The 16,616-nt window shown below is 28.1% G+C and overlaps 2 protein-coding genes across 11 annotated transcripts in view; one reads left to right on the top strand and one right to left on the bottom strand.

Annotated features, from left to right (window-relative positions):
- The window catches only part of Tpst (tyrosylprotein sulfotransferase), a 238,895-nt gene that overhangs the window by 10,267 nt on the left and 212,012 nt on the right, over nt 1–16,616 (bottom strand). The gene's annotated exons all lie outside the window — the stretch shown is intronic.
- Nucleotides 1,524–15,992, top strand: TpnT (Troponin T, skeletal muscle). 10 transcript variants are annotated; one of them, XM_065508690.1, is made up of 9 exons: nt 1,524–1,634; nt 6,613–6,660; nt 7,551–7,610; nt 8,784–8,807; nt 12,589–12,961; nt 13,453–13,671; nt 13,741–13,914; nt 14,937–15,015; nt 15,272–15,992. In XM_065508690.1, exons 2-9 carry the CDS (start codon nt 6,638–6,640, stop codon nt 15,529–15,531), a joined length of 1,212 nt encoding a protein of 403 aa, XP_065364762.1. In that variant the 5' UTR covers nt 1,524–1,634; nt 6,613–6,637; the 3' UTR covers nt 15,532–15,992. The 10 variants fall into 10 exon arrangements, with proteins under 10 accessions (XP_065364762.1, XP_065364767.1, XP_065364769.1 ...); XM_065508695.1 differs by having other exon boundaries at nt 7,551–7,614; XM_065508692.1 differs by having other exon boundaries at nt 1,525–1,634; nt 12,589–12,958.

The following is a 16,616-nucleotide window of genomic DNA, read 5'->3' as shown; positions in this document are numbered from 1 at the left end:
GCGGTAGACTGACTTGAATGTTAGATAAATGTTTCACACATTTTAAAATTATTGAAATAATTTAAATAATTAATAGATAAGAGATATTTGTAATAAGAATTTTTATTATTTTTTATTATACTGAGTGCATAAGATACAAATATATGTACAATATCTACAAAATAAAAACGAATAGAGCGGATGGATGGCACGGTTGAATGCAACAAATGCGAATTAGAATATAGAAATACAAATGTACATGAGTAGAATGCAATTGGTTGCATTGAGGTACTTGGCCTATTGCCCATAGAAACATACACACTTTTTCGGTTTTGGCTTATGTTTGATCACAAATGATGAGACATTTATTAAAAGTGGTTGCAAAACACACAAACAGGAAACCCTTGTCATTTAACCTTCTCAAAAATAATATGAAAAACATAACACAGCATGTAGCAATTTGAAGTGAAATTTGTAAAGAAAAATTATTTCAAATTAATTATTTATACCAAATGGAATGCAATTGCGAGTTGTGTATTTTCAATTTATATGTGTCAAAACAACAATGAATGAATTGTTTCTTTAATTTTACACAACATTTTATATTTTCTATTTAAAATAGCCTGAAATATTTTTTAATTTTATATTTTTTTTTGTGTTATTAAATTAAATTCAACTGATGCAAGAGAAAAGCTTTTTGGCTTGATAAACGATACGTTTCCATATTTAAAAACTAAAGAATAAATATTGAAAACAATAACAAATACACGACATTAAATAGAATCCAGATCTACAGCTATTTAAACAAATCGTCATCCAGCGTACACACATTTGAATGTGGGAAATCTATAGAAGCGTTATTAAGGAGAAAAGCTAAGCAACCACCACCCTCGCAAACACCCACGATCAAAATGCTCTCTTCTTAATTTGTTTTTCAGCTAGAAGGCATTATTTATCTATATAGAAATTAGATTCTGAAAGATACGGGGCGATATAGAAATTGTTGTTTTATGTATATATACTATATAAATATAAAGAAGTTCATTATATGTATAGGTGAAATCAGTACAAAAAAAAGTTTCTATTTCAAAATTATGCTATGAGCATTTAAATTTCTGTTTTTCATTTGTTGCTTTTTTTTTTCTTGTGTTCAATATGAAATGTTTATGATAGATGAAAAAGCAACAACAAATGCTAAAATGTATGAAAAAAAAACAACAACAACAAAATAAATGGATCCACAAATGGATCCCCTCAACACCCCACCTGTGTAGGTGCAAAAGAGCTTTAGCTATTGATATCTCTTTCTAATGCATATACAAGCTTTATGTTGCCATCTTTGTTGCTCACATAACGGCATTTACTCTCCTTAGAGATCGAAGAGTAAACATCTTGAAATAATGCGCTTGTGAGTGTTACACATATACATGGGTAGTTGTGGTGCAAGAGCATGCAGTATTTGCTAAGAAAATGTATGATCATAAGTGTGTGGTGGTGGGGAAAATAGGAAAATTTGCTTTTCCGAAAAATCTTTAACATAGCGTGGTGTTTCTTGATAGATCGTCAGTCTGTTTAGTCGAACCGCAGCATTCGCTCCAACTACGTCAGCTGCTCGGACAACTAGTAGAGAGTTTAATTTGTTTCTTTTTCCCGAAGTAAGTTCTGATCACCAAAAAATATATATCAGACATTTATGAAAAATAAAAAAAAATATAAAAAATTTAATCAAATAAAACACTAAAAAAATGTTATAAAAAATCCTTCAACTAATGTAATTTAAAAAAAAATATTTATGGATAATAACAACAAACCGCCAATATACCCTGCCTTAAAAATGGACTTACAAAATATGGATAAATTTATTAAAACTTTATAAAACCAAATGTTATATAATAATTGAAAACAAAATATTGAAAAAAACCAAAAAGACTATTTATAAAAATATGAAAAAAAATTCCTCAACAATTTTAAACTGTGCAAAAATAAGACAATTGTGTTAAAAATTTTGATTTTTTTTTTTTATAAAAAAAAATATCCAACTAAAAATAGAAAAATTCCTTTTAGATTTAGCAACCGACCTCAAAGTGTTACATGATATATTTTTATCATACAGCTAAAACACATTAATTTATTTTTATTTTAATTTTTTTTTCTATTTTACGAATAAAAACGAGACAATAATTCAAAAAAAAGTAACAAAAAATACAACTAAATGCAAGAAAAAAACATCTTCAAATATTTGAAAAGCGAGAAATCACAGCAAATAAATTAAAAATAAATTTCTAAATCTCGTTGGTTGGCCATACCACTACTTACTATACATTCTGTGCTACGATTTCCCTGGCAAAAACCCATATAAAACACCCAGTGTTTTATTGAAATACACAAAAAAATTCAAAAAAAAAGAAATTCAATTAAAAACAATTTCAACACAGAAAATTGCGTAAAAAGTGAAGATCGTCTAAAAATCATTGACAAGTACGAGGAAAATACTGAACTGTAAATGTGTGTTTGAGAGAGTGTGAAAATTGAGAAATTGTGTGTTTACCAAATGGTGTATGTGTGTGTGTATATGATTTTCACAAGAGAGCTAAAGAGAGAGGGAGAAATGTGAGAAATAATTATTACTTTATGAAAACAAAAAGCTTTCGGGATACATACTAAACTAAATTTTGAATATTACTGATTTTGGAATTATGAAATATTTATAGAATATATTTTTTTATACTTGAAACTAAATATACACATTATATACACACTACACCAATTTGTTTTTTCAAATATTCAAATCTTTGTTAAGACATACATACATACATATTTAGAAACCTATACCCACACACTTTTACACATTTTCATTCAGTTCACACCTACATTTGTCAAAATTTTTCGCCTTTAAGGGCCAGTTGTGTCATTGTTTAAAACAATTTGGCCAATTTAATATTATTATTGATGAGTAACATCTGTCGATATGTGTTTTAAACGAGATTAGTAGGTCACTTGCAGTTTCGATTTTAGATTTGTTGACAAACTTATCGACATATTATACAAAAAAGCTTAGTAGTGCAAACATTTCCTGTAAGTGATTAGGGTTAATTCATAATTTATTTATGTCTTTTATTTTTAAAACGGATTTTAAATTAAATACAGGAAGTTGAGATTAAGACATTATCATCTGATTAAGAATCACTGAAGCTAAACCAAAAGCTTTTAACATTTGAATTAAACACTTCAAAAACAAATTTAATGGGAGCTTAATATTAAGATATTAATTTTTGATTTAGAATCACTAAAGCTAAACCAAAAGCTTTTAACTTTTGAATTAAACACTTCAAGAACAAATTTAAAGGCAGCTTCTGATTCATCTAAGTTTTTTTTCAAGAATTCTGATCTAGAATTTCCTTAATTTTTGACTTAGAATCACTAAAGCTAAACCAAAAGCTTTTAAATTTTGAATTAAACATTTAAAGAACACATTTAAAGTTCCAACAAAGTTTTTCTTCTAGAATTCTGAACTAGAATTTCAAATTGCATTATATTTAAAATGTTAAAAACAACATTAATAATGTATGCAAATCCCGGTTTTCTAAAGTCTTGTTAAGGTCAAACATAAATAAAATTATTGTTATATTTTTCTATTTTTCATTAAAAACTTTTTTAACTACCACCCACTCGTATTTTCAACAACATTTCAAAACATATACATATGTACCTTAAAATCCCTACAAAATGTTTCAATTTAAATATTTCAAATCAAAATCTGGTATATCATATTTTTATGCTTATTTACGCCTTAGTATTAGTGCCAAGGTAAAAAAGCTTTAATACAAAATCTGCTCACAGCTCAATTATTGCGCTCTGCTAAATAAAATAAACAAATATATGAAGAAAAAAACTCTCTTGGAAATTCAATACGATCTATTTTTAAATTTATAAAATACACATACCAAGAAATTGAATAAAAATTCGACTAAAAAAATTGTTGTTGTTACCAAGAACCAATTTTAATTATTCTGGTTCTCTCTTTTATTCAAAACACACACAAAAAATCTCGTCTATATACAAACACACATACATATGCAAGCACCTAAAAAGCCCCCTCAAAATTTTCAATTTTTTTTTTAATTTATATTTAAAAAAAAGAGAGAGAAATTATGACATTATATATATGAGTATTTTTGAATAAAAAATTGTATTTTTTTTTTTAAATGTGTGGGTATATTTCAAAACTATAGTTTATATACATATTCTTTTATAATTTAAGATTTTTTGAAAATTGTAGGAGACCACCTCCATATTTATTTTAACCACCTCAGTTTATTTATATACATATACATCTGTGTGTATATATAAGTATGTATGTTTGTGTTTGTGTATATGTTAGAAAATATATAACAGTCTCACTACAAATACTTCAACGTATTTATATAGACGATTTATTTTTAAATGTTTGTATTTCTTTTTTCTTAATTCAATATATGATGCGTAATGTTTAAAATATTTGAAATTTATTTCACTAGATTTTTGTTTACTTGTTGATTTTTTTTTCTTTTTTTTAAATATGCTTCATATTGAAGTTAGTTTTTCAAATTTAATTTAATCTTTAAGACAAAATAATTTGATGATTTGATTTATATTAAAGTTAGTTTCTCAATTTCAATTTAATCCTTAAATTAATCAAATAATTAAAGCATTTGAAATTTTTTTTTCATAATTTCAATAAAATTTCCGCTTTTTTTTAAATAAATATTGAAGGATTATGAAAAATTTTTATTAATTAAATTATTTATTTCAAAAACCAGTCCGGCAACAAATTTTTGAATTTGAGTAAATCAAAGAAAACTTCCCAAAAACCTAAAAATTTATACTTTTTTCTATGAAACAAAAATAGATTAAGCGCTGTTACTTGACTTCTTTCTGCACTAAACACGGATTTCTCCTTTACCATAATAGTGCGGCAGTATTATTTTTTTTTGTATTAAACGGCGCATTTATGTTTACAAAACAGTAATCAGCCAATAACTCAATTTTTAAATTTTTGTTGCTTGACTGGTTTTTGAAATAAACCATTCAATTATTGTTCAAATGACTTAAATTATTAAGGAAATTTTAAAGAGAAATTGTTACATTTATATTAAAATTACACATTTTATTTTACATATTTTATTTACGGAAAGGTCAGAAATAATTATATTTTATTTATATTAAAAATGATAAATTTTTAGAAAAATTTTTAAAAATTATTTTGAAACTCATAGTTCAGAATTTTTCAAATTTAAAATGATGTTATTTTTTGATATCAAGTCTATATTGTCACTAAAGTTGTTTTTAGAACTCAATGATGCAAGGGTTTTTACAGAAAAAAATGGGGATATATCTTTTGCATACGAAAAAATGGACCTAGCTCTTTTGAACAGTATAACAACGAGAATAGAACGAAATAATTGTAAAAGTTCTTAAGCATACAGTTTATTTTTTGTTATTCTAAACATTTGTATTAAAATCTAAATTTTCATAAAAAGAGGACTTAGCAGGTTTGCTCTCTAAACTAAGATTTAACTGAAATTGATCAAAATAGAGCTGAGTGCAATATAAATGGAGAAGAATTTGACCTTTCGAAATTGCATTTACAAAATAGCTAACTTTATTAAAAACTGCAAGAGTCTTTAATAAACTTTCAGTTTATAAAATAATTAATTATCTTTTGTGATTTCCACATGTCATTAAAATAGATTCAGTAACGTAACTTTTCAGTAAATTACTGTTTCAGCTGAGATATGAACCTGTGTAAACTTTACAGTCTATCGCCACTCACAGCCACTAGAAGTTGTAGGCAATCGGTTATTTATATGTTCACATCAAGAGTGTCAACGAAGCTCAGAAACAAAAATTACAACTAAGCAATTTCATGTTAGAATTAGAACAAAAACATAATCAGTTGGGAGTTGATCTTAGTTTTAGCCCAATAAGCACAAAAGCTCCAACAAATCAATCACTTAAACATTTTCTTGGAATTTGACTTGAATGTTTTGAACATGAAAGATATTTTAAAATAATTAAATATTTTTTAAACTTAAAACATATGGCTTGAATTTATGTTTCCTTTTAACAATTTAATTTAATTGCTTGACTATAATTCAAGGCTTGAATTGCACTTGATTTCAACTTGAATTCCAGTAAAAATGCTTATTGGCAGTTTTCCACAAAGATATTTTACGTATTAAATTGCATTACTGTAGAAGCTACAAGGTAGTTGTTCTAGAATCAAAACAAATTAATATTTGGAATAGTTAAAAATGCGGCAAAGTAATGCATAGAGGTTGTGTTGGGTATTAATTAAGTCAAAAAGACCCAAATTATATTTCACAATAATGAGACTTAAATAAAGTGTTTTTAGGAATCGATATCAAAATATATACAAATTAACTGTTTAAATTTATGAAAATATAAATTTTTCAAAAAAGTATTACTTATTTGTAAACATTACAAAAATAATACAGTCGAATGCAAATATATCAAACTTTTTTCAAGGAACTCTTTTTCAGTTGTTATTATCCATACAATTTTTTTTAAATTCTTCCTACCACAACACAATTGAATATTTATTAATAAAAAAAAACTTTTATTTTTTTTTAGGTTTTTTTAATCCCAAACCATAACCATGTCCGACGATGAGGAGTACACGTAAGTATTTGAAATGAGTTGCAGAACAGAAAAAAAATTCATAATAAAAATAAAAATAAAGTTACAATACAAAAATTACACACAGACTTGCAGACATGACATTTTTATTTGAATCAACTATTATTAATACTCAAACCAAACAAGTTTACATTATAATCTACTACATTTACAATTTTTGTTAAATATTCCACCAACATTTTTTTATGGTTTTACAAATATTTATTGTATGTACTCGTATGTTCAACTGCACTTTATTCAATATACATATATTTTTCTTTTTCCTGTAAATATTTGTCAATTTGTATGTATTTATACAATTTATATGATGTTTTTCTGTTTTTTTTTTTAAATAAAACCTTTTGTTTTACACATTATTTTATATATTTTGTTTAAATTTATTGTAAATTTAAAATGTTTTTAGTTGTAGGAGTTGTTAAACAAATTTTTGACATCTTGTTTGGAGTTTGTTATAAAATGGACGGTATTTTTTAAAATAAAATTTATATGTTTTTTTTTTTTTTTTTAATGAAAAAGGACTTATCATAAGTTATGTAAAGCTTAAACTAAGCTTGTGATTAGTCTTTCAGTTACAATGTACAATATTTTAAAGTTATTACGTTTTCTTTTTCATATACGTTTTCCCTTATCCATCCACCAATAAACCACACCTCTACTCTCTATACTATAAACCTGAAACCTGAACTATCATATTTGAATATACCACTACCATCCACCTGTGTCTTTCACTATATGATCTCTATCAATCAATAAATTGTTCTGAATCTGAAACGATTTGTGAAACTGTAAATGTTAAATGTTTTATTATGATTGTGTGTTGTCATGATGTGAAAATGTGTTCCCTGTAATGAAAACATTTAAATACCTAAAAGCAGTTCCGAAGAGGAGGAGGAGGTTGTCGAAGAGGTCGAGGAAGTCGAGGAGGTCAAAGAGTAAGTATTTTCCCGTTTTTAATTTTCTTTCTATTTCTATGTAAAACTTTTTCCAAAAAAAACCAAAATTCCTTAAAGCTCTCTTTTTTAACCGAAAAGCGTAACCCATCTAAAGACAATTTTGATTTGTTTTCCATTAACCAAAGAAGATTCTTTCTAGAAAACTCTTTTAGTATTTTACCTCTATACTATAGAAATTCAAACTTAACTAAACTACTTTCCAAATCCTTAACCACCAACATTGGCCTAAAATTTGCCTGAACAAATTTTGTTTAATAAATTGTATAAACCTGTGTACAAAATTACCTTTTACTTCTACCTACTACCTGGCTTACAAAATCAATGTTGTATATTTCTAAAATTAAACTTTTGGATTCAATAGAACCTTAATTGTTATTGTTCTTTATATTTCATTTGTTTGTTTTTCTTTTCCCTTTTCTATTTTCTAATTTCAGGAAGTAAGTAATAGAAGTTCTGAAGTTTATTACGCAACTTTGGTTAAAAATGAAGAAAAAAAGAAAAATCGAAATAGTTTTAAAGATAACAAAAAAAAAAAAATTAAAATAAATAAATCCACATCTAAGCAAAAACTTTTTTTGAAATTAACAAAGTGAATTGATTTACGAAATCTAAAGATGCTTTAAATTATAAAAATTAATTTGGAAATTATAAAAAATTCCAGCATCTCTAGATTTTTTTCTTTTTTTTTTGTATATTCCCTAAGGTTTTCATATATACAACTTTTTTCACTTGTAAAAATATCATGGTTTTAAATTTATTTTATGCTTTGAAAATTTTTGCTTAGACTTGATATGTTACACTCGAATTTTTTTTCAAATTTTTTTTTAACAAATGTTTTTTTCTTCTTTTTCTTTCTTTTTTATATATATAAAAAAAAACTTTTTGTTAAAATGTTTTGCGTGTTTTGTTTGAAACGAAAAAAAAAAAAAATATTTATAACAATCAAATCAAAATTCTTTTTTCAAAATTTTATTTGTTATTTTTTCGAAATCATCATTATTTTGGGGCCTATTTCATATTAATTTATTTACAAAAAAAAATAATCCACTTTGTGGACGTTACACAAACAAAAACACTTTGAAACAATTCAAATTATTCAAAATTCACCACCATCATCATTTCAAATATAATTGTTGTTACGAATCTGTAAAGAAAACCTCCACAAACACCAGCCGAGTAAGTGAAATGTTTTTGTTTTTTCTCTAAACAAAACATTTAGACTAAAAATGTTTCTGTTTTTTATGTTGTATCGTAATTATAATGTTGTAAACAAAACATATATAAAAAAACTAATTGCGATCATAAGTAAATAACATGGTCTTCTACTCCAAACTCCCCTCAATATCACACACACTCAACCCAATCCCAACATTCAAAATTCCAATTTTTTTTTTCAAAATTCAAAACTATTTTAAGGATTTTTTTTAAACAAAACAATTTAATGTTTGTAATCATTAAATTGTTTTATTAATAATAAAAATCCTTTCATGTATATAACATCAAACAAAAGGAAATACATTTCGGCTCGTTTTTTCTCTCTCTCTTTCCATTCCCCCCCAACACCTAATAACAACAATGAAGTTTAAGCTTTTGTGTGAAATATTTAATAATAACAAATACATATATGTAATCATTTTTTCCAAATTGTTATTAAAATCAAATTCAGTTAAAAAAGGCTTCATTTGTGTTTAAATACTCACATATATCTTGCTTTATTTTTTTGCGTGATCATATCAAATTTAGTATGTATATAAACCAAAAATTATGTATCCATGTATGTTTTAACTTTCCACCAACTCAACACCATCCCTACACAACAACAAATTAATACCATTATCAAATTGTACTGGTACACAGTTACACACCCACACACTCACACACTTGACTTTAACACATACAAAAACACTTTCACACTTAAAAAACACAACAACAGCTTTAAGCTTTGGAATCACCAAAAAAACAAAAAAAAAACAGAGTAAATTACATACACGCACACTTTTACACGCAACAATAATTGTTGCTTCCCAGCAGTTTTTCCGGTACTCACTAATGTCTGATCCAATTTATATATTTTTTGGGCAATTTGTCTCATTTGTCAATTTATAGCGCAAAGGGCTGTTAAATGCTTACTTCATACATACCTGGTGAAGTAAATTGTCACTTTTGGGTCTCTAAGTAATCTATAGTGTAGTCAGTTTAATGTTTTAATAGTGTAATCCATTTGAGAGTCAGTTCTCATTATGTCTCCTTATATAAACTGATATGTAGTCTGTTTAAACACGTTGTAGTGCAAATGTCTGTTAAATGGTTACTTTATACATCCCAGGTAATTATCACTTTAGTGTCTCTAAGTAATCTAGAGGGTAGTCACATTACTTTTTTAAATATTGTAATCCATTTGAGAGTCAATTCTCACTATGTATCCTTTTTTAGAGATATGTGTAAGCTGTTTAAACTCTTTGTATCTCAAAGGTTTGTTGAATGGTTACTTTATCCCTGGTAATTTAGCATGAGGTCAATTGTCACTTTAGTGTCTCTAAGTAATCTAAAGTGTAGTCCCATTTAATTCTGAGACAATTATCACTGTGTCCTTTTGTAAACTGGGTGTTGAAAACTCTTTGTAGCACAAAGGTTTGTTAAATGGTTACTTTACACATCCCAGGTAATTTAGAGGGAAGTCAATTGTCACTTTAGTATTTCTAAGTAATCCATTTGAGATACAATTCTCACTATTTTCCCTTTTGTAAACTGATTTAGCTCAATACAAAGTATATAATTCTGGTTTTATTATCATTTTACATAGGGAGAGTCTCGGAGGGACTTTCGAGCTCCCACTAAATCTCGAGTTTGCCTGTGATCCTTGCAAGCAAAAACCTATGAACCTTTGCGTCAGTTTGAAGGATTGAACCTACAGGTATTCTACGTTCGGACTTTATTTGAGTTTGGAATTTGAAGGGTGTTGAAAACCACCAAAATCGTGTGGGCGTGGCAGTTTTATGTTAAGAAGAACTTTCCTATTTTAAAAAATCAAATTCCAAAAAGTCCAAAATTGCAATTTACTTCAGATTAATTGACAGCAGTATAATTTGTTTTGGATAACTTTCAGTTTCTATATCTTATCAATAATAGGTTTATTTTCTTTCAAAAAAATCCACATCTCTGGCTTTTATTGCCAACTGAGGTAAAATTTTACAAATATTTTTTCAAGGTAGTTCTTCTTCTGCTAACATTTTGAAATAACTAAAGGCCAGTTTTTCGAAAAGTTTTTTTTGGTCAGCATGAACATTTGTGTTACCATTATATTTTACTGCCTCATTGCCTCTTTGTAACAAATCCTTGAGTTCCCTGAGAATGAGCCAAATTCAAAGAACAGACTATTGAACTATTTCTTTGTAGCTGGTATCTGGTTGAGTTGAGTAATAAAAGATGTCTTTCAGACTGACTTAGAATACCTACATGTTAAAAGGGACTGGTTATGTAGCTAGTCAAGTAACCAGTTAGGTAGCTAGTAAGGTAACTGTCTCTTTGTAACTGGTATGTGGATCTCATGTATTGACTACTTTGAACCAGCTATCAGGTAGTCAGGGTATTGACCCTTTGCCTAGGACAAAATGATAGGTAAAATCACTAGTTCAGGAGAGTCACTCAGAACTGCTGGGACAAACATAGACACGCAAAAAACAAATCTCTCTCACAAACACACACTCCCAAAACAACTTCCATTAGTCAATGAAATAAACTTTTTTAAATTGTTTTGTATAAAAAAATAACTTTTTTTCTGATATAAAACCCTTTTTTGCGTGTGTTGGTTTTACTAAAGATTTCTTTGCGAACTCGTTTAAGTGTTTAGAGTTGTAACAGTGTTTTGTGTTTGTTAAAGTAAGTGTATCGCATCATGTGTCATGTAAACAAAATAAATTACACTAGGGGTATTCACATAACAAGTAATATTGTAATAAAAATTTGAACATTTAAACAAATGCCCATTACCGCCACGACGTGCCATCAATTTGTTCACTCAGCGAAAAGTTTACCTATGTCTCGTGTGGACAGCAGTTGTCGATGATATGTTCTTGTTCGAAAAACGTTGTCAGAACATTTGTTTTAGCACAACGATGTATTTTCACACAATAGAACATGAACAAATTTGTGACTCTACATAATTCTACTGATGTACAAAACGATGTCTTGTCCAGATGTGGGCTTACTTGTGATTTCCATTACTATGTACAATAATGTTAGAAGGAAAATATGTCAAACTCTCCCTAATGTACCTGTTAAATCAAGCATTATATTGTTTGGATACTTTCATGTCTTCACAGCACACTTTTTTCACCAAATATTTACATGCAGTACTGCTATTTCTAGTAGCAAATTTTACTTTAGCAAATAATCGTTAATCTTAAAAAAGTAATTGTACAATGACGAACAAACAGAATTGAAACGAGAAAGCGTAAAGAATTACACTACAGCATATTAAACTATGTAAAAAGAAACAAAAATTATAAAATCCTTAACGCTTTAATTCTGTTTTTTTTTTGGTCTACAAACATGTAATTTTATTTTTGTTTACATTTTTATATTATTTTTTTGGGTTCATAAATGTTTTTCTTAAGTAAATGTTTTTGTACTTTTTGTAAAGCTTTTCATTTATTTTTGTGTATTTATGGTACATTTGAGTTAAAACACTTAAAGTTTGCACAATGTCATGGCAAATAAATATTAATAATAAACATAAATACATACATACTTATTTATAATAATAAAACAAAAAACAAACTAAATAAATCACAGCAATCACTACTTTCAACATAGTAATTAAATTGTAACTAGAAAAAAGCAAAAAAAAAAGGACACTAATCTTATACTACATACAAAAAAACCTAAAGAAATTTAGCGAAAAAAACTAATCAATTTCATTGTTTCTCTTCAATTTTTATTGTTAACTCTTGTGCAGAGGTGAGGGTGATCCAGAGTTCATCAAACGTCAGGATCAAAAGCGCTCTGACCTCGATGATCAGTTGAAAGAATACATCAACGAATGGCGCAAACAGAGAGCAAAGGAAGAAGATGAGTTGAAGAAACTCAAGGAGAAGCAAGCCAAGCGCAAGGTCACCCGTGCTGAAGAAGAACAAAAGATGGCTCAGCGCAAGAAGGAGGAGGAAGAACGCCGCGTTCGCGAAGTTGAAGAAAAGAAACAACGCGAAATCGAAGAGAAGCGTCAACGTCTCGAAGAGGCCGAAAAGAAACGTCAAGCCATGCTCCAAGCCATGAAGGACAAGGACAAGAAGGGCCCCAACTTCACCATTGCCAAGAAGGATCAAGGCGTGGTAATTATTTCACAACACCGCATTGCCCTTTACTTATTTTGTTTCTTTTTTATTATTATTCTCTCCTCCATTTTCTACCACTAACCTACCGACCTACTAATTTCAAAATATTTTCAATAATTTCCAATTTTAACAATCAATTCAAATCAATATTATTTTCCACTCGAATGAATATCTTGTTTTCATTCATTTTTAAATTCTTCCTTCCAATTTAATCACTGTCCAAAATCTTGAAAATTTAATTTATTTTTTTTTAAACAAACGCTTTAATTTTTCGCTTAAATCAAAATTTGAAAACAAAAAAAAAAACACATTTTAAAACACGTGATTTTCTTATTTCTCTTTCTCTTTTTTAATTGTGGCATATTTTTGGTTGTCTCTTGTGTAAAATTCTCTATTGAAAATTCAAAAAAACCAAAAAAAAAAACTGTCTGTCTTTATGTGTCTGTCTATGTATGTATGTGTGTGTGTAATGCTTAAACAAAATATAGTTGGGTCTCTCCTCCGCCGCCATGGAACGTAACAAGACTAAGGAACAACTCGAAGAAGAGAAGAAGATCTCTTTGTCGTTCCGTATTAAGCCCCTTGCCATTGAAGGTTTGGGTGAATCCGCCTTGCGCGATAAGGCCCAAGAATTGTGGGAACTTATTGTCAAATTGGAAACTGAAAAGTACGATTTGGAAGAAAGGCAGAAACGTCAGGACTACGATGTAAGTTTTACTACACTTCCACTCTTAATGGACTGTATCTCTTTAATGTATTACTTGTTGTTGTTGTAGTTGAAAGAATTGAAGGAAAGACAAAAACAACAGCTCAGGCACAAAGCCTTGAAGAAGGGTCTCGACCCCGAAGCTTTGACTGGCAAATACCCGCCCAAGATTCAAGTCGCCTCCAAATACGAAAGACGTGTAGATACCCGCTCTTACGATGACAAGAAGAAACTCTTCGAAGGTGTAAGTATTTGTTTAAAATTAAATTAAAAAAATATCTTACTTTTTAGTCTGTATGGGGATAAACAGTTGTTGTTTTGGACAAAATATTTGCATATATTTCATTAAAATCTCTTTTTAAACAATTATAAATTCTTAAGGGTTACGATACGCTCTATAAGGAATCTAGAGAGAAATTCTGGCAAGAAAGACAAGAGAGATTTATGCAACGGTCAAAATGTAAGCTTTTCCTTAACACACACTCTGTCTCTCTCACTCTCTCCAAGCAGTATTTTATATGTGTCTCTCTCTGTATGTCTCACTGTGTCTGTGTGACAATTTGTGATTGTTGTAATCATTTAATGTTTTATGGTCTTTGTATGTTTTGTTATTGTAAGCAAAACATGACTTGCATTAACATGAAACATGTTAATTTCGTTTTCCTTTTTTATTATGTTAAAAATTAACCCAACCAAATTGATCATAATTTAAGGACTTTTTTCAAACTTCGTTTCTTAAGCTTCTAAATAATAATGAAATAATATAGTTCTATTATCCAGCTACCACATAACTCTATCCTTAACATAAATCTAAAGAAATAAACTACAAAAACAAGAGAGTAATGCTCTCTCTCTCTGGATCTCCCGTTACAACACACAATATTAAACAGAGCTTTTAAGCATGATTAAAATGGGTTTAATTTAAATTGACCGTTATCTCAGAAATATATTACCGGAAATAGGAAATAACAATGACACACACTTACAAAAAAAACAATACTTCATCCCCTTTAGGTATGGGAGGGCCAATTTTAGACAATTACTTTTTTAATACTTAAAAAACAAAGTACACAAACAAACATTTTTAATAACACACTTATAAACAAATACACTCTCTTTCTCTCTCTCTTTCTTTGGTCTTTTTAAAATGTTGGTCTATTTATTTAATGATGGCGTTAATTTAATCGTTCGTTACATGTTAAATGTTACGTAAATATGTCTGTGTGCATCTTGTTGTCTCTCTCATACTTATTAAACCCCCATTAGGGCTGGGAAGAAATCGGCAAAGAGGTCAATGAAAAGATCTGGAACGAAAAGAAGGAACAACACTCCGGCCGCCAAAAATGTATGTATTACTTGACTAATAAAACTCACAACTCACTCATGTTGAACTAAACACAATAATATTTTTAATTTTTTTGGAAATTAATTTATGAACTGTCTACTCGTTGTTTTTTTAATCTTTTGAATTTTGTTACAAATGCATTTTTGTTTTTAATTTAAAATTTTTTGTGTGAAACGAGAGAACATTTTTTTTTATTAAGTCTATTCCTAGTTTAATTGTGAGATTATAATAATGAATTATGTGTTTTTCTCTTTAGCCAAATTGCCCAAGTGGTTCGGCGAAAGACCCGGCAAAAAGGCTGGTGAACCCGAAACACCCGACGGTGAGGAAGATGCCAAGGCTGACGATGACATCGTCGAGGATGAAGATGAAGTCGAAGAGGAGGTTGTTGAAGAAGAGGAAGAAGAAGGCGAGGAAGAAGAAGAGGAGGAGGAAGAAGAAGAAGAGGAGGAAGAAGAAGAGGAAGAAGAAGAAGAGGAAGAAGAAGAAGAGGAGGAAGAAGAAGAGGAAGAATAAATTAATTTAACTACATTTAATAAAATTAAAAAAAAAAACAACAAAAAACAATATAGTTATTATTAGCTTATTCTTACCACTACAACAAAACCAAACCAAACAAAAAAAAACGGAAAAATTTATTATTATTTTCAAAAAATATTAAGAAAGGATTTTACACATTTCTCCAAATAAAATATGAAAACAAAATTTGTATGAAAAAAACAAACAAAACAAGCAAGCAACTTATTTTCATCATAAAATGTTTTTCATAAATATGTAAGGCTTTTTCTAATGCTCTCTCTCTCTCTTTCTCTCTATTAAAATCAAATCAATTAAATCAAAATAAGAAAAACATCTGCCTACTATATTTTTTACATATTAAACTCTCTCTCGTGTTATTTGAAAAGAATATATAAATGTAAACTATTTTTAATTTTTAATAAAATTTTTAATACAAACACCTACAAAAAAAACCAAAAGAGATCCATAGATTTTACATACTCTTTCATATTCGGTAAACATTGTAACAGGTGATGAACAGTTTCTCTCTTTCTCTCATACACACTCCTACATAAACAGGCATTAAAACGAGAGCTTAATTTACATTCTTAATATCCTTAAATACATTTATTTCCTGTCCGGCATTCCTTTACCCTTTTATGTTTGAATTTCAAGATTTTTTTTTTACAATTTTTAAAACTTTTGCTTTCAAACCTCCAACCTTTCCTTTAAACTCATTTAAGTCATTCATTATAAATCTAAATTGGCCAACAAACAAACAACAAACAAATAAAAACACAAATTACATTATTAACCATAATAATAACCAAAGCAAAGGACACACATTGAAAAAAAAACAATCCGCTAATATTTGCAAACGAGACAAAGCGAATGAATGGAGAAATAACAAACTTTTTATAATGTTTAAATATTTTTTTTTTCATTTTGTATATTGTTTGTTGTGTTGGCTAAAGGAAAGAAAAGAATAACAAAAATAATGAAATAAATGTGATGTGCTACATCCTGTATTTTGCACAATAAAATGAAAAAGGACATTAAGAAAACACTATTCTTTTACGACGAAAACAACAACGTCTTGCAAA

Source organism: Calliphora vicina, chromosome 4 (assembly GCF_958450345.1).
Source record: "Calliphora vicina chromosome 4, idCalVici1.1, whole genome shotgun sequence".
Lineage (NCBI taxonomy): Eukaryota > Metazoa > Arthropoda > Insecta > Diptera > Calliphoridae > Calliphora > Calliphora vicina.
Note: the sequence above shows the minus strand (reverse complement) of the source record. Positions and strands in the feature narration are given on the sequence as shown.